General features: G+C 39.0%; 1 protein-coding gene across 3 annotated transcripts in view; it reads left to right on the top strand.

Annotated features, from left to right (window-relative positions):
- LOC134644314 (dehydrogenase/reductase SDR family member on chromosome X-like) overlaps positions 1-21,441 on the top strand; it is a 49,872-nt gene extending 28,431 nt beyond the window's left edge. For all 3 annotated transcript variants that reach the window (XM_063497233.1, XM_063497231.1, XM_063497234.1), the window contains exons 4-7: positions 9,142-9,243; positions 9,865-10,072; positions 10,977-11,184; positions 15,620-21,441. In XM_063497233.1, the coding sequence (XP_063353303.1) occupies positions 9,142-9,243; positions 9,865-10,072; positions 10,977-11,184; positions 15,620-15,799 (698 nt within the window). In that variant the 3' untranslated portion in view covers positions 15,800-21,441. The remainder of the gene's footprint in view (positions 1-9,141; positions 9,244-9,864; positions 10,073-10,976; positions 11,185-15,619) is intronic.
- The last annotated feature ends 1,863 nt before the right edge of the window (positions 21,442-23,304 follow it).

Raw genomic sequence — 23,304 nt, 5'->3', positions numbered from 1 at the left:
CCTGAATGTAGATAACACATTCTGGTTGTTAATCCATTTTTTAAAACACTGAAACAATTCTACTGAAGAAACAGGTTTCCATAAATGACAGTATATTATTGGTCAGTCCATCCATTTTCTACGACTTACTGGGTACGGATTCTGAGGGGAGCAGTCTGAACAGAGATGTCCAGATCTTTCTCTCCCTGGCCACTGCCTCCAGCTCTTCTCGGGGGGCCATTAAAATGTTCCAATTCTGGCTGAGAGACATAATCTCCCGGGCGTTTCATGGGTCTGCTCCAGATTCTCCTCTTGGTTAGATATACCCAAAACACCTCGCCTAGGAGGCACCCAGAGGCATCCTGGCCAAATGCCCAAACCACCTCAACAGGCTTCTTTCAATGCAAAGGAGCAGTGGCCCTACTCTAAGTCCCTCCTGGATGACTGAGCTCCTCATCCTACCTCTAAAGGGAGAGCCCAGACCACTTCACAGGAAGCTTGTTTCTGCTGCTTATATCTGCAGTCTCATTTATTTGGTTACTACGTGCCATTGGTGGGCAAAGGTGAGGGTGGGAATGTAGTAGATCAACCCGACTGATTACCAAATCATCTGTAAAAAGCAAACATGAGTCTAAGGCCACCAAAAAAGTGCATCCTAGGAATTTTGGTTGCGTCTAGAAATTCTGCCATAAACAAGTTTGACTTGTTGCCGGCAATGCAGACCAGGCTCTGACTGTGAGCGATTGTAACAATGGGCATGATACTTAATACTTCAGAGAAATCCACCAGAGGACACCCCGAGGGATATAGTTAAATGCTTTCAAGTCTACAAAATACTTGTAGAGTTGCTTGGCAAATTCCCACACACCCTCAAGTATACTTAAGAGGTTAAAGAGCTGGCCCAGTGTTCCACGACCAAGACGAAAAAAGCATTGTTCTTCAGTAAAGTTTATGTATTATTAACTGTCTGCTCTTTTGAAAGGTGTCACACAGCCTTAGGACCATGCATTTCACTATTCAGTGATGTTATTCGAGTGTTTGTAAGCGGAGGGATTTTTAACATTTGTTTTAATATGTAAAGGTGTTTTTGGTCTATTGGGAATCATGTAGCAGTACATTGTGCACTATAAAGAGGTAATGTCCCTAGGAAACCTCTAGCAAAATCCTGTGGAAATATGCTAATGATTTTGGACTGCACCTGGGCGCGAGACAATGAAGCTTAGAGGGTTTTACTTTAAATTATGAACATGCGCACACACACACACTGGGAGATGCAGGGTATTTCTGTGTTTTGCCACAGGCAGCGCTGTCTGCCCACTAACTTTAGTCACGGTGCACTTGAAAGTAACGCATTGTGCCTCAAACCAAAGGCCTAGATTAGCAGTGTGAAACAGGGGAACCTATGTGTGTTTGTGTGTCTGCTTAGCACACATTCAAATTTCTTCCAGCTAACGCAGCTGCTGCCTTCTTAGAAAAAACATTGTTGTTTTACCTAAGCTCTTTAACTCTAAACAGAATTTAAGTGCAATGGGATGTTCATACAAGGTTGACCTTGTTAGTGCGCGTTTGTACCTCAGGGATTGTTACGTGGTTATAAGCGTGATATTGTGAATAATTTTGAACAGCAATTAGTTTTGAGCATTTCTGTGATTTCTTTTTTGGTCCGTGTGTAGCCACATATTCACATTTACAGCTGTCTTGAAAAGCAACGTCCCATTAGCGCTGCACGCTGGACTCGACCAGCCAGCCTCCTCTCTCCTACATCAGCCCAATAAAAACGTCTGTGGAGGAGCTAAGACTGGCAGGCTGCCCAGTCCTAATACTCTTGAATTTCACTTTGTTGTTTATCAGATTTAAAGTCAAACTATTTATATTTCCCCCCCTGGGTCCCGTAAGATGTATCCTTCGGGGAAGATAGTTCATTTATCTTTTTAGTCAGAAAATATTGTTGATGGGTAGAGCTGATTGGTTAGAAACTCAAGGGAATTTATGACTTGACACTATACTGTGGTATATTAAGAACAAAATATTTTAAATAAATAATGAAACTAATGAGTGCAATGCAAAAATCAGGCTTTTCATGCCAAGGTATTTACTGTCACCTTTAAAGCATTGAGTAATGCAAGATCTCCGGCCTGTTGACGAGCAGAAGAGAAATTTAATGTGTTTCCACTGATGCATTTTAATATCAGATTTAGGTGTAATCCAGCTTAATCAAATCTACTGTAGTCAAAATCAGGACACAAGATGCATGTTAGAGCCAGGTGGAAAGGGAGGATTTGGGGTAAGAGAAGCAGGCTGTATGTGTGTGTATATATATATATATATATATATATATATATATATATATATATATATATATATATATATATATATATTTATATATGTGTATATATATACATATTTCTGCAATGTTTTGCAGAAAAATGGCAACCAGAACCCCCAGATCCTCTATAATTTCCTGGATTGATATGACAATGCAATTTAGCCACTCCAGACATACTGTGTTGACTGTAGCTTTGCAGCAGAGCATGTCAGAATGAAATTTGAATGGACATTTCTATTGCATGCCTAGCCTACATTTTCTAATTACAGTTGGAGCACGCTAGTTCAGACAGGATTAATTAGAGCAAAATCACTTTGAATTTGGAGCAGCTAGCCTAACAATATTCATGTTAAATGAAAGCATAAGAAATTTTTGGACGTTTTTAATTCACTTACTAATTTTTTGTCTCCTTTCCAGTATAAGTTTAAGTTAAACTGAACAGCTTTTCAATTGCTTTTCATGATTTGATTCAGGCTAAATCAATAGTATAAACACTGTTTTTGTTTTCTGTATTAGTCTCTTAAAAATATACAATGTTAGTTTTAGGTTTTAGGTACAAAATCTCTTAGATTCTCTGTATACTGGTGTCACAAGCTACTTGTAATCTACATTAACCACAAGCCCCATGAAGATAGTGCTTCCTTCAGCCGTTTGCAATTACTACAGAAACTCCTGGTGCTACAGACCCAACCTTCACTTTTAGGGATTGGGCCCTTTGGAGTAATTTAGAGTGTTGTTAAAGGTAAAAGCTGCGAGTGAAGAAAACGTCTGATGTGTCAGACCACAGATATGCCCTGTGCACCATCTTTGCTGTTCCTAGAACAGCTCTCTCCTGGAGAGATATCTCGGGTGTTATTCCTGGAATCTACTGGAGCTCCTCTCTCAGTTTGGGGCTCACAGGGACCACTGTAGCCTTTACCTTCCCGATCTGCAGTAGCTCCTCTGGCTCCTCCCTTGGTATTTCTCAAGCTACTCATGTTCATTCTTCCTGATGTTGCTATCGCTTAATATTGCTAAATATATACGGCTATAACAGATATGGAGATATATTGATAGCGTGTCTCCAAACAACAGCATGAATCACATTTTGAGGAGGCAGCCTGCTCTTCTCAAATACATGTAGGTCAGGCATATACCTCATTTTCAGTCCAATTTGGATCCATTAGGCTCAACATTTTTTTTTCCTGGTTTGTTTGTTTGTTGGCTGATATGACCATTATAGTGATGGGTGGTTAAAAAAAAAAAGATGCTTTGAATTTCCCTTTAATTTTGTAATTTTAGATTACGCTCATCCTAAAATAAATCCATAAAATCGCAAAAAATAGAATTAACATAAAAAAGCACCTCTGCTAAACAGTTGGGTTTTTTTTTAGTAAGAGCAGGTTGTGTTTGTAAAAACTGAGGAAATTCAGTTTAAAATGTTACCAAAGGACTTTCAATCAGAAAGGCTTTTATTTTTTTCAGTAGCTCTTATGCTACTGTAGTTACTCTGATTGTGCACTGATGTGGCAGAACCCATTTCTAATCACATTTAGTGTTCAAAATTACAGACACAATTGTGCCTTTCCATCCACTTGGGACTCTAAGAGCAGCTGGTTGAGATGAAAAAGGGGAAAGGGAAGGTGACAGTTCACAAGCTTTAAAAGCAGCGTTAGAAATGGCTGCTCTGCCATGAAACCATCCTTTGACTTTTGATCCCCTTAAGACTTCAATTCATAAAGTGAAACCTAACGTTCAAGGGTCGTTGTGTGTTTTTTGTAGGCAAAAATTAAGCACAGTACAAATGTGTTACTGTTTGTATGAAACTAATTGCAAGTAATACCTTCACCTTGTTTCAGAACTATTTCATATGCAGATATAAATTATTTATGTTTTTTTTTAAAGTTACAGTAATTCTTGGCTGTGAATAACTAGAAGTCAGCTGTTATTATTATCTTTTACTTATTTACACTTGTGCTTTCCCTGCTGTAACATGTGGAAATGTCTTTATTTTCAAAAGGTCTGAGATTGTGATTTAAGGTATTTTGTCACATTTAAAATCAGCATTAAAATTACTTTACTAATTATTTTAGACCTGCCTGTGGCAGCTTTGGCAGCTTTTACTGGAACTGAGTTCTGTCATCGTCTTCCAACCTTATTCTCATAGCAAAGTTGACTGTTTTCAATACTTTTTGGTTTTTAATTATGCACATGCACCAATTCTGCACCAGTGTCATGCTATATGACCAGCTCGCTGTATGGCCACATGCTCGTCTGTTTAGATAACTGAGGCAATCTCATTAAACTGAAAATAGAAGTACTGTAGAGCAGCAGTTTTAGTGAGTTAATCCAAAAGAAAAGATTAAAATGAGCCACAATTTCATACTTTGAAATTGCAAATTACATTAATGGAACGGATAAGAGACTAAATTATGCAAAGCCAGAAAATGTAGAGATAAAATACAGATTATCTGCATTGAATAAATATTCTAATTTTAGAATATAGTAATGTACAATGTACCTCCACCTATAAAAAGTACAACTTCATCTAATTTAAATTAGAGTGTTGTCACCTTGAAAGACAGGGTCGTTTCAATGTCCACCTGTGGACCACTGCTGCTGCTCCTACTACATTTGAATAACTCTCTGGATGTCCCAATCTTACTGCTTGTACTTGATCACCATATATGTTCTGTTCCACTGTGTAAAATTGCCAACTTCAATTTCATTTTTAGGAAGAGGATTAAGATTTGTGAGTCAAATCCAGCAAGCAGGAACTCATATGCTGTTTGGTTTTGGCCAGACGTGGTGCTGTGTATTATGGCAATGCCGCCGAAAGGACATTGTTTAGGAGCCTTGTGGGTTTTTTCGGCTGCCAGCTTGCAAACCTAAGCCGTGCTGCCGTGTTCTTTTTAGAGAGAAGAGGCTTTGTTCTGGGAACCCTTCCAAACGAGCTGCACTTGTTCAGTCTTTTTTTACTTCCACTGTCATGAACTTTAACATTTAACAACTAACTGAGGCCTGTATAGTCGGTCCACTCACTGAAAGATTGTTTTGACACAGCTGAATACTTCAGACCAGCAAACTGCCAAAACTCAGCTTATGGTCAGTTGATCAGTTAATCAAGTATGGAAGTAGTAAGGGTAAACTTAGTTTTTCACATGATTACATAGAGCCCTGTGAAAACTTTTTTCCCCCACAGCTGTAGTTTAGTTCAACAAAGAAGTCATGTTTGCTCTCTGCACAAGTACAGGTCGATAGTGAAACGGCACAGGGAGACATCCCTGAAGGGCAAAGAGAGTGAATTTAAACCAGGTAAGGTGTTTGCTTTTCATAGGCAGAATCACAAACCTTGGTAATCGCTCTTCATGGAGGACTTTCATGGTTATTTTCATGACTTTTTGCTCAGAAACAACTGTTATGTCATCTTTTCTTGATTTATTTATTATCTTTGTCATCTACTATTCAGGAGTAATACAAAATTAACAACCACTTTATTATCTCACTAAAACTACTTTACTTAGTTTGGTTCCTCCACATTTTACAAGTTGCAGCTCATTTAAGATAAACAGTGAATGAGTCAGTGAGTAGATCCGGTACAACGCCTCCAAAGGTTTTTGATCCCGTCATGTTTTAAGACATAAAATACAATCACAGTGTTGAGCGATTGAGTCAAGGAGCCTGAATGTTATAGAAAATCCTGGGGTGCAGGCCCACGCATGATCAATGGCATTTCACTCCCAGTGGGCTTTCTAAATACGACTGGGTTTTCTGAAAGGGCTCAGTCTCGAGAGGCCCCATTCAAGATGACAAGAGAGGACTGACGGGCATGGCACACACACAGACATACATACACACACAATTCTCCTGCAACACGTGCACCTGTTTTCAGGTGCACATAAGCACACACTCTTACTAAGACAAATTTGTGCTCACGGTCACTCTGATGCACACACCGGGTTTGTTCTTATTATTTTCTCTTCCTTTCTTTCTTTTTTTCTCTCAGACACACACAGTCAGCAGGAGGTGAGTAGCGTGGCTTGGAGATAAGACTGCTATCAGACCTTCATCAGGAACAGCTGCACTCTCATCTGTCTCAGCAGCCCTTTTCTTTATCAGTTCCATCAACTCGTCCTCCCTGTGCTCTCTCTGTCCTCCTCCTGTCTTTGTCCATTATATTTGAGACGTTAGAGGCTTACTTGAGTTCTAAAGGAAACAATACATTATTTTATAGATATTTGAAAGGCACAAGGCTTTACTTTGAATTGAGGGATATAATTTGACAGTGCTATTAAAAAATGCAAGGCCAGACCATGTGAATAATCCTGAGGCTTCATGCAGCTTGAGTCTTGCTTGTCAGAATGTGTAAGCTTCTACTTTCAAATTCTCACTGTAATCATAGGCTTATATATCTTATATATCTCATGATATGATAAAAACACAATCTGCCCTTAGCTAGTCTTAAAATTAGATCAATACAAGAAGTATAAAAGACGGCCTGTTACACCATGTCATGATTTATTTATTATCTAACCCCGATTCTGTTTCCATCCAAATTAAGAAGGTAAGTAGCAGCCAGGCGCTTCTAATCAAATGCACTTAATTAATTGATGAGCAGAAAATGTGATCACCTCAATGAAAGAAGATGTTTTACTATTTTGCTCATCTGCTGTCTGCTATGGTGGGAGCTTAAAAACCTTATGTAAACCTCAATGACATAAAACAGCGTTGTAAAGTCCAGAAAACAATGACCTTAAGTTATTGCTGCTAAAGATGTTCTGCAGGCTTTTGAATCAGGGGGTTAACTTAGTTTTTCCACACACTGCTTCTGCATTTTGGCTTAGTTTGTTCAAATGAATGACACACAGTAATATGCCATGTGTTAAGGTTAGGTATTTACCTAAAATAAAGACCTGCTAAGGACGACATATTTCCTGATAATTTTGCATTAATACCTTAAAATTAATAGAGGGTCATTTTTTAAAATTTACATTTGCATTATTACATATTAATGACACAAAGATAAGATGATGGATTCCACTGGCAACCTAAGACAAAAAATGCAAAACAATTTCAGCCTGCAGACTCAGTTATGAGTCTGCAGATTGCACAGAGTAAGAAAAACAATAATGTGATGGGAGCACTAGTATATATTACTTTGCTATTAGAAGTAATGTATTCATTTTTGTGTATATTTTGTGTGTCACATTTCTGTGATCAACTCATTTCTCTGTTGCTTTAAGCCAGTGAACCCAAAATAGGATTTCTGTTTTAGCATTTAATAGAACAGGATTGTTTACTTTTCAAGAATATTTCCCATCTAGAAGTGCTGAGAAATGCACACAGAGGATGGTAGAGGGTTAAAGAACAATTTAAAACATTTCTTGCTGGAATGAGATTTCAATTTGCTGCTGAAGATTAGAAGTGAGTCAGCAGTCGTGTCTGCAGTGGGAAGGTCATTCTACAAATGTAGAGTCTGTAAAAAAGAAGAAAGTTTATTTATTTTTTTGTTTTTGCACCCTTAAATGAAGCAGAAGCACCACAAAAACGGGGAAAGACAACATAAAACTGTTCCCGATAAACAAGAGAAGTGACCACTAGGGGTCACTTCTATATTACCCACCATTAAAAAGGTATTACTATACAGAGATTTTGCACTATTCAATACATTGCATGACAGTCATATATGCCTCATTATGGTGTCTGTTCAAGTGCAGAATAAAAAGCAGTAGAACTTTTAATCAGGGCAGTTAAATGCCTTCTTTAGCCTGAAGAGATTCTTGAATGCATATTTGATGAACATTTTCATGGTACTGTGCAGATCAAAACAGCTCATTTGGCATTTTGATGTTGATGGTGGTGGAGAGTGTTGTCTAATATATTTCAAATTCTCGTGCATAGTGCTCACTTGAGTTGAGACCTGTGGGCTTTCAAAGCCATATCATACATTTGACATTATTTTCGTAATCAACACGTTCAATGACCTTTAATACCCCGTGGAATATATTGTCATCCTGGGAAAAAATGATCCTTCTCCCATCAGAATAGAAGGCTTCAGCATGGGAGAAAGGTGATCAGTCAGAACAGATTTGTATTGATTTCCCTCTAAAGGACAAGCGGACCTAAACTGTGCAAGCAAAATACCCCTCACAGCATAGCAGAGCCACAAGATGCTCTCATTGGAGGGGCTCTTGTTCCTTTAATTTGTCACCAGTCTGTAACTATTTTACAATAAACCCTGCAGCACCTTGGGTATCTCAGTGATTTAGTTAAGGCGTGATGTCACAGGTTTGTTACCTGGCTGGCCATTTAATAAGGGGTGCTGAGGTAACTTTGTGTTTGGAGCCACAGAGCTTTGACTGTGGATAAAGTAGGCCTCGTTGATCAAATCCCAAACAGAATGACATATCTCTTTTTGATGAACAGATTTGAGAATTTTATTATTATTTTATTACTTAAAATTTTATATATTGCAGGAAAGCTCGGTTTGTCAAGCTTTTTTAAATCAGTGTTTCTGTGAGCGTGCAGACACTTGAGCTTACTAAAGCCAGCAGTCCCCCTTCATGTTCTGATGAGACAAGCTGCAGACCAGTGATCTCTTACCTGTATCTTATCACATATTAGATCTGATATAACAATGTGCTGAGCTTTGATAGAGTTCTGGTGGGAGTATTAGGTTTGTTATAATGTCATGGAGCAATGGAAGTGCTGTTAGTGTTGCAGTGTAGGAATCCACCAAGCCCGCTGGAGAAGATGATTAATACACTCTTTGATGTCTTACCGGCAAAGTGTCGTGGAGGATTAATCCGTTTATAATGGCTCTGATGCGCATGTGTGTGTGTGTGTGTCCATTGCAGTGGAGTTCAAGAAACTGGACTTGGCTTCATTGCGGTCTGTCCGTCAGTTTGCCCAGAGCTTCAGACAACGGGGCCTGCCGCTAAATATTTTGGTCAATAATGGTGAGTCTTTGTGTTCTGTCCTTGTGTTCTGTGAGCGTGCAGCCGGACTCTGCACAAAGTTTATCAAATATTTATTGAGAGAAGTAGAAAGCCTCTGCGCAGCTGTGTAATTTCAACGCAGTCGCCTGGCTGAATTTAAAGGGAGTTTGAGAATTAAACACAGATCCAGTCACAGTGTGAAATGTTCTGCACGCATCCTTGGATACTGTATATATTAAGCTCAAGTATTCCCTCATTGAAAACAGCTGTCATGTTCCAGGTGTGTCTGACTGAACTTAAATGAATGTAACTTTGGACTATTAATGATATAAGCCATATTTGATATTGATAGAACTATTTTTTAAACCCTTAACAGCTCACAGGTATGCTCTACTGTCAGCTTTTTTTTTTTTTTTAAAGAAATACAGCCTAAAGAGGGTGTACAGTTCACATTTATGCACTAGTGACTAGTTAGAGAAATTATTTTTATCTCTATTACTTTTATATGTAAAATGTTAAATTAGTCTTGTAGCGTTTGAATTAAATTCACATTTGAAATACTAAAATGCATTTTTTTGTGTATCAAATATTTGTGTGTGTGTGTGTGTGTGTGTGTGTGTGTGTGTGGATGTGTGTGTCAAGCGGGTGTTATGCTGGTTCCTGAGGGGCGTACGGAGGATGGATTTGAGCAGCACTTCGGTGTGAACTACCTGGGACACTTCCTTTTGACCTGGCTACTCCTGGATGTACTGAAGGATTCTGGGAAATCGGGTCATGTCTCTCGTGTGGTCAACGTCTCATCCTCAGCTCACTGCATCGGACAGATCAGACTAAATGACCTGAATAGCTGGTAGGTACACACAAACACAAAGACGCACATGTCCAAAGACATGCATCTGATGCACACAATACCTGAAGTTAATAACAAATAATAAACTAATAAATAGTTAAAATGATATATAGAATTTAAAAATGCTTGCTTCAGATGCAAACTGAGTCATTTCATGTAATTGCTATTGTCACAACCATCATTAATTTTTCACTTTAGTGTAGTGCTGGTTATCAGCCGTTTACTATTGAGCCACAGCCATATTTAATGATGTGTGACATTCACATTAAGCGCTTTATTAAAAAAGATAAAGTCAGTCCTTCGATATTCTTTAAGAAGAGCGGTTCACATCCTTGTGTATTGTGTTCACCTGCCTTCTTTATGCTGAGATCAGTATTACACATCTCAGTTTGGCACAAGTGGACAACTGTTGGTTCCAGTTGGCTCAGTATCGCTCCAGCTCTCAACACTGCTGTCAAGATGTATTAACAGCCTGAATATCGTCATCATGTCGTTACATAGACATATTGGTGTTTAATATCCAAGGTCTTAAACTCAAATGCTGATTTAACTCAGTACAGATTTCTTTTAGTCCAAAAGCCTGGCATAACTTAAACAATACCCTTGTTAAGTTTCGGGGATATTATGAATAAATTATATTATTTAAATAATAATTTTAAGCTACTATCATACTACACACAGATGAGGACAGAATTATTAATATTTTAATATTAATTTTATTATTAACATTTTATTAATTAATAAAATTTTTTTGTTTTGGGGAATTTAGCTTGTTAACAAAGTAAAATAATATAATTAAATCAGATTTTTTGAAAAGCTGTGTTAAAAGTTTCTTACTTTAATAAGGGGCTTTTTGATAGGGAGGACAATAATTGACATTCTTTCTTGCTCTCTCTGTATTCAGCCAATCTTACTCCTCACATGCTGCTTACTGTCAGAGCAAGCTGGCCCAGGTGTTATTCAGTTTCCACCTCCACCAAGAGATGCAGAGTGGAGGTTTCCAAGTGAGTTCATGTGCCGTGGATCCCGGCATGGTGGATACCACACTCTACCGCCACCTCTGGACACCCCTCCATCTGGCACAAAGTGTCATCGCTCGCCTGCTCTTCAGGGTAAAACACGGCTCTGCATTTTCTGTTGTGTCCCAACTGTAATATTCACCTTGTAGAGAAGTAGCACACAATGTACGGTTCAGATCGAATATAGTTGACATGTGCTTAAAGTAAATGCATTTTATACTGTTCACACTGTATCACAGAATGATCACAGTAATTGATCTTTAAATTATTTTATTGTTAGAAGAATAGCTTGTAACAACAAGATAGCAACCCTGGATAATTTAAGTGTTTCCTCAACTCTTGAGTTGCAGTTTATTCTGCGTTGTGAGGTTTTGGAACTGGAAATCTCTAAAAGTTAAAACTCTTAGATGTGAACCTACAAACTTGACCGTGGGCACTCTACAGATTTTATTATGAGATGAAACAGACACACACACACACACACACACACACACACACACACACACACACACACACACACGTCTGGTTTGCTATCCTCGTGGGGACATCCCATTGACATAATGCTTTCCCTAGCCCCTTACCCTAACCCTAACCATTAAAAATGAATGCCTAACCCTAACCCTTACCCTAAACCTAACCATAACCTAATTGTAACCCTTACAGTAAAACCGCATTTTGAGTGTGAAAATTGCTTTCAACCCCGAGGGGACCTGGATTTTGGTCCCCACGGTGCAGAAAGTCCCCACCAGGATAGTAAAAGTCAGATTTTGGTCCCCACCAGGATAGTACGAACCCGTACACACACACACACACACACACACACACACACACACACACACACACACACACACACACACACACACACACACACACACACACACACACACACACAGTCCAGCCACCCTGCTGAAAATGGAAGTGCTGCTAAAACTCCAGCCTCTTCACTTTGTGTTACATTTTAAAGCCTTCTTTGCATAACTTAAAGCACTGACCCCAGGCTGCTGTTAATGTCCCTGAGATTTAATGGAAGAAGATGTGCATGTTTGAGCCCCAAGCCACAGTTGTCACATTTGCCTGTGAGCACAACCTTTGGAATAGTTTTGCCGCACATACAGTATGCAAACTTATTATGATGTGAAATAGTCCATGTAATTATTAACTAACACACACACTTTTATTTTGCCTTTTACAACACCTTTTTATTTTAAACCCGGGGATTAAAGTTGGATTTTGCCCTAAGATTGGGTGTAATGGTGCCACATCGGGAAAATACGTAGAAGCAGGTTGTTAAATGAAGAGCACAGAGTGATGTAGAAATACGTCACTTTATTTGACCACTATTAGATCTCATCAGGTGTAGAGCCAATGTCTTATTTTAAAAAATACCCATCTGAAACATGCGTCTCAGTGTTGCAAACTGTGTCTGTTGATATTTGTTGAGCTGTTTGAAAAGTTGCATTTTAAATTATCTGCCACTGTTTATGCACGGTTCTCTTTTTTAGCACTAGTAGGATGCTTAGGTACCGTGACAGCAATCTACACCATGAATTCATCCCAAGGAGGAAAAGGAAAATGGATGTTTTGAGGGTGTAGACAAACTGTCAGGTGTCATGATTTTCCTCTTATTTAACTATCTCCACATCGTTAGCTGGAAGCAATGCCAGGTTGCAGCATATGAAAAGTCAGTAGAGAGTATTTTATATTAAACTGATTTAATAATTAGCCCACTTTAACCCCTGCTTAAACCATATCATTTAGTTGATTGCAGAGCCATATAACATTGAAAGAGGACAGCGTACTTGATCCTAAATCACAAAACAAAGTCAGATCATATAATTATCAGGAAGGTGTCCATGGAGGTCACAGAGGAAGGAAACCGTGGGTCATTTTCTAATAGGCATTTATTTAGTTGGAAGTCTTTTTGAAATAAGAGGAGGTGCCCCCTGCTGAAAAATTGAAAAAATATACAGGTTTGAGTGGTCTTGAGCAATAGTTCTCTAGGTTTTCTGAAGGTTTTTCAGAGTTTTTCTTTGAACACTGGCCAGACTTTATACCCACAGAAGAGGATTAGGGCCACCGGGAAAAAAAATGTCCACATCTTTTTTTTTCTTTTCCAGAATTCTGAGAAAAAAGTCAGAATTGTGACTATAATCTCAGAATTCTGAGAAAAAAGTCAGTTTTCAGAATTCTGACTTTTTTCTCACAATTCTGACTTTTTTCTCACAATTCTGACTTTTTTCTCACAATTTCTTTCCCCAGAATTCTGACTTTAATCTCACAATTCTGACTTTTTTCATAGCATTCTCAGAAAAAAGTCAGAATTCTGACTTTGATCTCACAATTCTGACTTTTTTCTTAGAATTCTGGTAGATAGACATGCCCACTAGATAAAGTTTGCAAATACTGACTTTTGAGTTCATTAGAATTGTGCAAAGTCTGTTTTTGCATTTTATACTGTATTTCCATCTTTCAGTAAATTGTTGTACCTATTTCCCATTTCCCATATTGGAAGTCAATGAACCTAGTACAATTTCTGAGAGTGCGGCACAATCAATATTCAGAGGAAGTAATAATGCCAACAAAAATGCAGCATCCATGAGAGTAAAGCAGTGAAGTGGTGAACAACAAAGCAATAGATGAGCTAGTATGAGAAGGTTCAGGTTCCTTTATTGATGCCCTTAGGTAGATTTCTTTTGCAGTTAAAAGAGCAGGCAACCCATCAACCAGACATCAAACACAGACACTGGACACACTGGCTACACATACAGAGGGAAAGAGAGCATTCTCCAGGCTTCAATAAAACCACAGCTTCAAACCCCCAAACTAATAAATATTATAAAAAGGCCAAAAAGCCTGAAAAAATGTAATAAATTAATAAATACATTCAAATTAAGTGCACAGTTTGCAATAGCTTTTCAGCGTTTTCTCTCTGGAAAAGCTGAAAATCCCACAGGGGATGGGAATCATCATTTAAAAGCTGGCCATCCTCTGCAACTGTCTGGTGTACATCGACTCTAGGCTAAGCTGCAATTTACCAATCAGCTGCCCTGACTAGTTTACAGTTTGACTCAGTTTGTTCCTGTCCTTCAAAGACAGGTCACCATGACACCAAGGAAAAAGATAAAACTGACTCAATAAAAGATTTTTAAAAAATATTGTCATAATGGTCTTATCAATATGAAAGGAGGACCTTGATGACCCTTTTTCAAGATTCGAGATTCAAGAAGTTTATTGTCATGTACACTGCAAACACAATTGGTTACACAGAGTAATGAAATTCTTACTTTGCAGGTTCCCTTCACACAACTAAAAAGACTAAAAACTAACTTAAAAGAAAGCAATAATAAGTAAGTAAAATAGTGCTTGTAGATGTGGTGTAATCAGAATTTAAAGTGCAAGTAGTTGCAACACTGTCACGGTGATAATATATACAGAGTATGCAATATTACGGTGTATATGTAAAGATACGTACAAAAATTGCAAATTTACAGGTTATTATAAGTGTACATATATATAAATGTTTTTGGACACTGCTTCACAGTTTGTGTGAAAATTCAAGCTTGAATCAATAATAGTCCCCAGATATTTGTAGGGACACATTCCTTGGTTTGACCCTTAATGTTTGTGGAATCAGATGTGCTGGAATTTTTCCTGAAATCCGCAATTATTTTCTGGGTTTTCAATATGTTGAGCTGGAGATAACAATCTTTACACCACCTGACAAAGTGCTCAATAGCATGTTTATGGCTGGTTTTCCTTTCCATGCATGTAAAAGACTGACAATGACTGTGTCATCTGCATACTTTAAAATGGCCCTACCGCCGAGCATCCTACTGCCATGGAAACCGTTGCCCCTCCCCCCAATCACAGAAGGAGTTGGGGGGGTTTTTTGTTGTTGCTGTCGTCTTTCTGTACTAAAACTCCTACGTGGATGGAGAGACTTTTTAACTACAGACAGCAAAATGAATTATGAAGAACACGTTTTGCTTGCCAATACCCCCCCCCCCCCCTTTTTTGTACTTAAAAATTCAGCCCTTCAAGCAAAATGATAATTCATTTAGTAGAACAATTAAAATTGATGTTTGAAATTATTGCACAGTAGTACAGCATACACCCATCACAGACAGCATTCACGTACTGTTATACACAGTATGCAAGTGTGCTGTTAAAGCTTTCAGGTTGTGATCCTCTCTCTGCTCAGAAACCTGCTGCTGGTCTCACTGCTGACACTGAGATCATTGTTAAAATGCATCAACACCAGCGCTCTCAAGCGTACGCTCATCCATGAAAACACACACACACACACACACTTACCCTGAGCCTTCCTTTCAGTGATGCTAACACACAGTGACATTAGCCCTACTCTTTCATCCGTGCCCACACAGCACACACACACTTAGGCACATTTTTTTGTCTTCGTAAGGATAGGTTGTTGTTGATCTTGTCATCCATTCCAGTTCTTTTCTTTATATATTTTATATGCAGGAGCTCTTTAAATTTTTAATTGTGTTTATGTGTTTGTCCCTAGACTCCTGAAGAGGGCGCTACCACTGTGCTCTCTGCTGCTCTGTCACCTGCTCTGGAGGGAGATTGTGGAGGAGGTTACTGGGCCAATGGGTGCAGGGAGATGACAACACTGCTGACCTTTGATCCCCAGCTGCAAGTGAGCCTATGGGAAATCAGCCTCCAGTTGCTGAACCTCCACTAGCATGAGACAAGGATGACCAACAGGACTAAACCCATTTGACAACATCAGATAAAAAAGACCCTATATTCAGGGCGGCCAGCCATTCTCTCCTCCCTTTTTTTTTCATACTTCACATCAGGGCGTTGGTAGCAATTTGTTACGAGTGTCATAATCCAGTGCTGAACTGTGATTGGTTGTTTAGAGAGCAAAGACCTCTTTCTTTTAGGTTTTTTTTTTAGTTTTATTTTTTATTTTCGTTTTTTTCCAGACCTGCCAAAGAAGGGCTACAGGGGATGGAAGATGCTTTTTTTGCTTTTCACTGTGAGCAAGCAAACATATTTGCACACACACACAACCACACTCTAGGGTTGTAGCTATATGTCATTTTGCTGTCATGGATAGCAGAGAGTTGCTGTTGGCGCCATCTAGTCAGATATCAGTTAATATCATTAACTGATATCATTGGCACCCACCAATGATATGATGAGTTTGATTCCCTGATCGCGTATCAGAGAATCAGTCATCTGCTATGATACAAACCTTACTTGGATTTTTCAATTAGTCCGGCCCACAACTAAATTCCTCTTGGAAGCTTTTTCACATCAACAAAAAATTCCAGTAAAATAATCCAAAAGCTTAATTTTGGCAACAAAATAACATGTTGGTCAAACCCTAGCATACGCGCACATACAGTACACACACATTTATACACCACGACAATGATCTGATCTGATCCTGCCTTGCTGTGGCAAGGGAATGTGATGTCATCAGTTTGCGTTGACACATCACAGCGATTTCTCAGATCGTCTTGCCATCCGGCCTCTTTTACTGGGAGCACTTTGTTTTTATTGGTTACTATTGAATCATCATGTTAACTGCTGGTCGAAGTTGCATGAGTAGATGTTTTTACAGACGTGAATTTAGCTGAAAAGCTAAGAAACCATCATCATGTCCTCTTTCCTCTCTCTCCGGTGCGCAGTAACCCAACAAAAGATGTTCCTTTTGACTGCTAGGGGGATTTGGGAAGAGGTTTTAAAAAAAAAGTGAGATATTTCAGATAAAAGTAAGCCTAAATTTGGAATGATTCCCCTTCGACCCAAGAGTGATGAAACGTTTGGTTGTGTTGCTGTGAATTTTTATGCTGTTATTTCTAAAGCGGAATTTCCAGCTGTTTCTGGTTATCTGCTCAAAAAAATGAGAAAAAAAAAAAGGTTTGGGAACCGACCTCAAATTCATTTTGTCACCGTTTTCCTTTGTGATCTGTGCTAATCGCTTTTTTCTGTGTCTGTGATACGCGTGCATGTATTATGCACACAAGCTAAGAATTAACTCATGTATAGACCCAATTCATGCTGATGGATAGCACAACAATGGCTAACCCCGGAGGAACTGCAGCGAGAAGGAATGCGAGAGAGGGGAAAGCACATTTTTTCAGCATTCAAACTGTGATTGGTTCCTCATTGCTGCTGCTACTGCCTCTTCCTCATTTGGCGCCGCTCCCAGTGCATTGTGGGATTGAGATTTCCCAGTGGTGAGAATCAAACTCCATCTGCTGAGCTGACACACACACACACAGACACTCACTCGGAAACATTGGAAGCAGTACATTCAGGCATAGGCTTATCCAAACAAGCACACAGCAAATAAACACGTCTGTCTGTGATGCAGGAACATGCTCACACACTCTTACACACACATACAAAGACACACTTAATGCCATCTCCACTGTGATTAACATGTTTTAGCTGTGGGGATGAAAAATGTTATCTCAAATTAATTAAGTTTTGGCTAAAATCCTTAACCACAAGTCATCGCTGTAGTGTATGTGTATGTTGTTGCTTTGAATAAAGCCAGTTCACATCCAGCATTCATTATGATCTGCCGTATGTGAAGCAATAGTATCACTGTGGTAGCTAATTCAGCCAGTGGCACAGAGTCAGACATGAAGAATAGCAACAAAGTGTAATGGAAGAAAATGCATAAAGGAAAAAGACATCAGCTTTAAGGCACTCATTGCTTAAATGGTTAAATTTAATGTGATTCTCACTGTTTTGTCAAGCAGTTTAAGTATTTGTCTCAATTCAGAGACGAAAAAATCGTCCTTCAGAGAATTTGTAGGACAGACTGACCCCCGCTGCCGCCACCGCTAAATCAGACGACAGTTTACAAGGGGAAAAAATAAAGGCGTATTTGCCCCATCCTTGTCATCTTATAAAGTCATTTTTGGTTTATGTTATTCATAAGTGTGTTGGGCTTTTTGGTTCATGTGATATATCTACCGATGATGTGTCACCCTAACCCAAATATCTGCCTAATATCTTATGAATATTTGAATATATGAGTTGACAAAGATTGCCCAAATACGCAGGAACCTGCACTTTGAAGGGAGGCATTATGCTAAAAAACCCTCTTTAAGATTCCCAGGACTTTGCGAGGATTCACAATCTCGTGGCAGTCGGTCCTATGAGTATTACAAATACTGACGGTATAATACTGAAGCCGTTACATTTGGAATTTATTAGTTTTGACTGATACATTTGGCTGAGATAAGGAAGCCATCTGTATTCATCTGGCTTCCAGGTATTCAGTATCTATTATTATCCCGTGCCAAGTCAAATACGCTGAATTGTGGGGGAAAAATTTTGAGGGGATGGAAAAATGACAGAAAAAATAAAAGGAATGCCTCCCGGTCGTAGTTATTATAATTATCAGGGTGTGACACGGACTCTGATATGATGTGAAGGCACCATAACTCCAAGACAACTCATCAAAGTTTACATCCCATAAGAGAGGCTTATTCTGATTAGAAATTAAAATATAATTTTAAAGCAAACATCACAGGGTTTTTTTTTTCTAGATTAGCAATTGCGTGTGAGCTGACTCTAAATACCAGCAATATTGCTCAGTCTTTTGAGTGTTGTATTGTTTTTCAGGCTGCTTGAAAACAGTTTATTGCCTCAGTGCTTCCTTTGTTTGACTGTGTGGTTGCCTTTGGCCACTGTAAGGTACTGATTAAATAACAAACAACTAAACCTAGTGCATATCTATACATCTATATATCTCTCTATATAGATATATAGATATAAAATGCACATGCTTCCGTTCACACAAATAAAAACACCAGCCTATCCACTCAGTGGCGCTCACTGAAAGAATTCAAGGCTACAATATGACATACATCCTGTCAAAGAGCTACCGTGTTTTTCTCAGTCCAGCTGCTACAGTAGATGTATTTTAGCTGGAAAGGGCGAGTGGGGGAATGTCACAGACTCTCCCTCCTATCTGAGCACAAGGTTTTCCAAAGACGAAAGGAGGAAACGCGCATGGATCTGTCTCAGTGTGCTTATCGTGTCGACGTGCAGAAGTGACTGCTAAATTATCACTGATTACCCGGTTATATACGGTATTTAGCGTCCTCCTGAAGCATTCTACACAGACACGACAACACGGTGAACTTTCTGAACTCGATTTGCAAATATAGAAAAAGAACAACAGCTCCAGTAACTGTCTGTGATATTATCTGTGTGTTATTTACTCGTATATGATCGTTTCAAAGCATTGGAGGAGACCAGTGAAGACGTTTGTAGATTAAAAATAGCCATTCCTCTGAACAACCTGGGATCACATTTATATTAAATGTTCCAGTCCCAAGTTCTGCAAAATCTAAAATGTGTATATTTGCGCTGGTGTGAAAAAGTGTTTTTTCCCTTGCTGATTTCCGATTTTTTTGTATGTTTGTCACACTTAAATGTTTTAGATAATCAAACAAATTTGAATATTAGACAAAGTTAACACAAGTAAACACAAAATGCAGTTTCCTAATGAAAGTGTTTTATTATTAAAGGGGAAAAATTCCAAACCCACATGGCCCTGTGTGAAAAAGTGATTGCACCCTAAACATAATAACCCTTAGCAGCAGCAATCTGCATTCAAGCGTTTGCGATAACTGGTAATGAGTATTTTACAACGCTGTGGAGGAATTTTGTCCCCCTCATCTTTGCAGAACATTTGTAGTTCAAGCACGAACTGCTTTTTTGAGGTCATGCCGCAGCATCTCAATCGGATTCAGGGCAGGGCTTTGACTGGGCCACGCCGAAGTATTCATTTTGTCTTTCTTAAGTTATTCAGAGGTGGAGCTGGTGTGTTTTGGATCATTGTCCTGCTGCAGAACCCGTTTATGTTCCTTTTGCTCAGGAGGGGTTTTCGTCTTGGAACTCTATGCAGACCATTTTTGCCCAGTCTCTTTCTTATGGTGGAGTCATGACCACTGACTTTAACTGAGGCAAGTGAGGTCTGCAGTTCTTTGGTTCTTGTTCCGGGTTCTTTTGTGACCTCCTGGATGGTGTAACTGTGGTAGGCTGGCCACTCCTGGAAAATCCCCCCCAGTTCCAGGTTTTCTCCAGGTGTGGATAATGGCTCTCACCATTTGTCAGACAGGTTCTATTTAAGGGATTTCTTGATTCACCAGGTCTGGCAGTAAATAAGCCTTAGTCTAGCAGTGAAATTACACTCAACTTTGTAAAACGTGGTTAATGCAGCTAAAAACAAGGTGGGGCAATCACTTTTTCACACAGGACCATGTAGGTTTCGATTTTTTTCCCTTAGTAATAAACACCTTCATTTAGAAACTACATTTTGTGTTTACTTGTGTCATCTTGGGGGGGGGGGGTCAGGGATAGCTCAGTAGGTAAATTGGTGGCCCCATGATCGGAAGGTCGAGGGTTCGAATCCAGTGAACGGCTATCCTGAGGTACCCCTGAGCAAGGTACCGTCCCTACACACTGCTCCCCGAGCGCCCAATGCCTGCCCACTGCTTCACTGAGTGAATGGGTTAAATGCAGAGAGGAATTTCCCCATGGAGATCAATAAAGTATACATTATTATTATTATTATCTTGGTCTAATATTTCAATTTGTTTGATGATCTGAAACATTTAAGTGTGATGAACATACCAAAAAATGGGAAATCAGAAAGCAGGCACTTTTCACACCACTGTATATGAAGTGATATAAAGATGTAAAAGGGGGGTAAAACCAGATGAACTGAGTCCTTACTCTGGTACTATTCCAGTTAAAAGAAGCCACATTCTGGTGTCGTTTAACCTTTATTGCATACACCCCTAAACTGTTTTCTCCTTTGTTGTGAGAGCGACCTTTCAATTGAGCCCCTGGAGGCTGCAAATCGAAGACATTTCCCACCTCAAATCCATTGTAAACATTCAGTGCACCTGGGCCCCCTGAGTTTTTATTGAAATGTGTGGAATGTTTTATTTTTATCATTATTTCGTTGTTGTTGAGATGAACATCTTATTGCTTTTGCCGTGCCTAAAAAAGAAATCTCCCTCACCTATGTGTTAACTGTGAATTTTTTCATGTAGAAATTAACTCGTAGAACTTGTGATACCGTCTTGTCCTGTGCATTGATAAGGTTTCTCTCTCTCTCTCTGGAGTGATTGGAGTGGAGGTGAAGAATGTTTGTGTATGAATGACTGTGCGTGCGTGCGCGTGTGTCTCTAGATAAGGGTGTTGATGTCTATGATCTTTTTTTTCTTTTTTCTTTTAATTTTTTTCTTCTTTTTTTTTGGTCAATTATTGTGACATTCCAGCAGCAGCCGTCACCTTTTCTATTATCCAAAGCCTCTCAATAAACATATCATTGTGCCATTTGCTCTCCATCCTTCTTCCCAGTGTGTGAGTGAGAAACCGTCAGTCTGATGTTGCTCGACATGAGACAGCGAGCCTCGAGCACTGTCTGAACTTTTGAGACATTCTCAGATCCATCAGTGAAACGTACACACACACACACACACGGTCATTTTTCCATTACAACAGAGGACATTACGTTCACTTAAATTGTTTTTCTTTAGACTTACAGTGCCTGCCTGATCTTAACTGTAATCTCACATTTACTCTGAATGATTTTTAGAGCCTCACAGTATAAAAGTTTTTTTGCAACCACAGTGAAAACAATGCAAGTTCTCACGTTTATTTCTTCCTGTTACCTACTAGTAAGTAGTAGTAATGCAATGACTCTTATAGCATTAATTTGGCACATTACTATCCAAAGCAACCTAAAGTTACAGTCTGTGTGATTTCAGAGTGGTTGTCTGCTTCATGTCTTGCACCCTCTATTCTAAACTATGGTAAAAATTAGCAAAATTCAGATGAAGAGCAACATGTGATATTACACATTATTTACAGCATTTAACAGCAAAGCCAAAAACCAGATGCAGTGTCTGGAAATTAAGTACAGCCTATGATTCAGTAGACACAGAACAACTTTAAACTGCACTTTATCAGTCTCTTACAACACCGTTGAGGCATTTTCGCCCACTCTTCTTTACAATGTTGTTTCAACTCGTAGAGGTCTGCAAGCATTTTCTTCAGGGTCACCACAGCATTTCATTGGGGTCGAGGTCTGGACTTTGGACTATTGCAACCCTGGTAACCCCTCCTTCCTTCCAGTCTTTTTCTAATTTTACTGCCATGAAGTTTAACATTTAACATCCAATATGAGACCGGTACAGTCTGAGATGTAGCTCTTGGGCAATTTATACTCTTTTTTTCTTTTCCTTTTTTTGTAGTTTCTCTGAGCATTTCATGGTCAGAGTTTAGAGTGAATTTGCTGAAATGTCCACTCCTGGCAAAACAGGCAGCTGTCTTGAATGCCTTCCACTTGTGAATAATCTTACTCACAGTAGGATGATGGATTTCAAATTGTTTAGAAATGGCTTCATATCCTTTCCCAGATTGGACAGCAACAATTGTCTCTCTAAGATCATTGCTGAAGTCTTTCCTCCTTGGCGTTGTGTGAATGCACACACTTTTGTCACACTTTCTGATGTAATCATGTGTTTTTGATTACACTCTTATTTCCTATGGATGCAGCAACAGTCTACTTAGTGTGCAACCTGCTTCTTGCTCAGAACTTTGAAAACAACAATTTATGCCTGTTTTTTTTGTTGTTGTTTGTTTGTAGGAGAACCTGCATCTGATATTTTTTAATACACACAGGTTGTTTTCAGATGCTTCTGTGGAGAATTGGCCTCCTTTGAAATTTTTCTAATTAAATTAATGAAAGTACAAACAATGTTACAGAAATATTAACTAGAGACAGCCTCAGTTCACCTTTAGTTTGCCAATAATAAAACAAAGTCAGTGACGTGCTGGTATTCATCGTGGTAAAAAACTGAGGGTTCAAAGAGAATATATACTTCAGTGCACACAGCAGACTGGAGAGCCTTCAGACAACATAAACCTCTTCTGAAGTTTTTCTGTGAAGAACTGCAATTTAGGCTTTCACCATCACGCCACTTCATAGCTGAATGCTCTGGTACGATCAGTACTTTGAATTTGCAACCTGCAATCTGTGAGTCAAGCTAACCTTAGCAGGTCCTTGGTTATTTGTGGTTATTTGTGGGTTATGATAAACGTATATCTTTTAATATGAACCCTGCAAAAACTATTTCAAATTAATTAGTTAGTTAATAAATTTTTTGAGGAAATCACACGCACCCACAAAACCAT

Source organism: Pelmatolapia mariae, linkage group LG16_19, assembly GCF_036321145.2.
Source record: "Pelmatolapia mariae isolate MD_Pm_ZW linkage group LG16_19, Pm_UMD_F_2, whole genome shotgun sequence".
In the NCBI taxonomy this organism is placed as follows: domain Eukaryota; kingdom Metazoa; phylum Chordata; class Actinopteri; order Cichliformes; family Cichlidae; genus Pelmatolapia; species Pelmatolapia mariae.
This window is presented reverse-complemented; position numbering and strand designations above follow the sequence as displayed.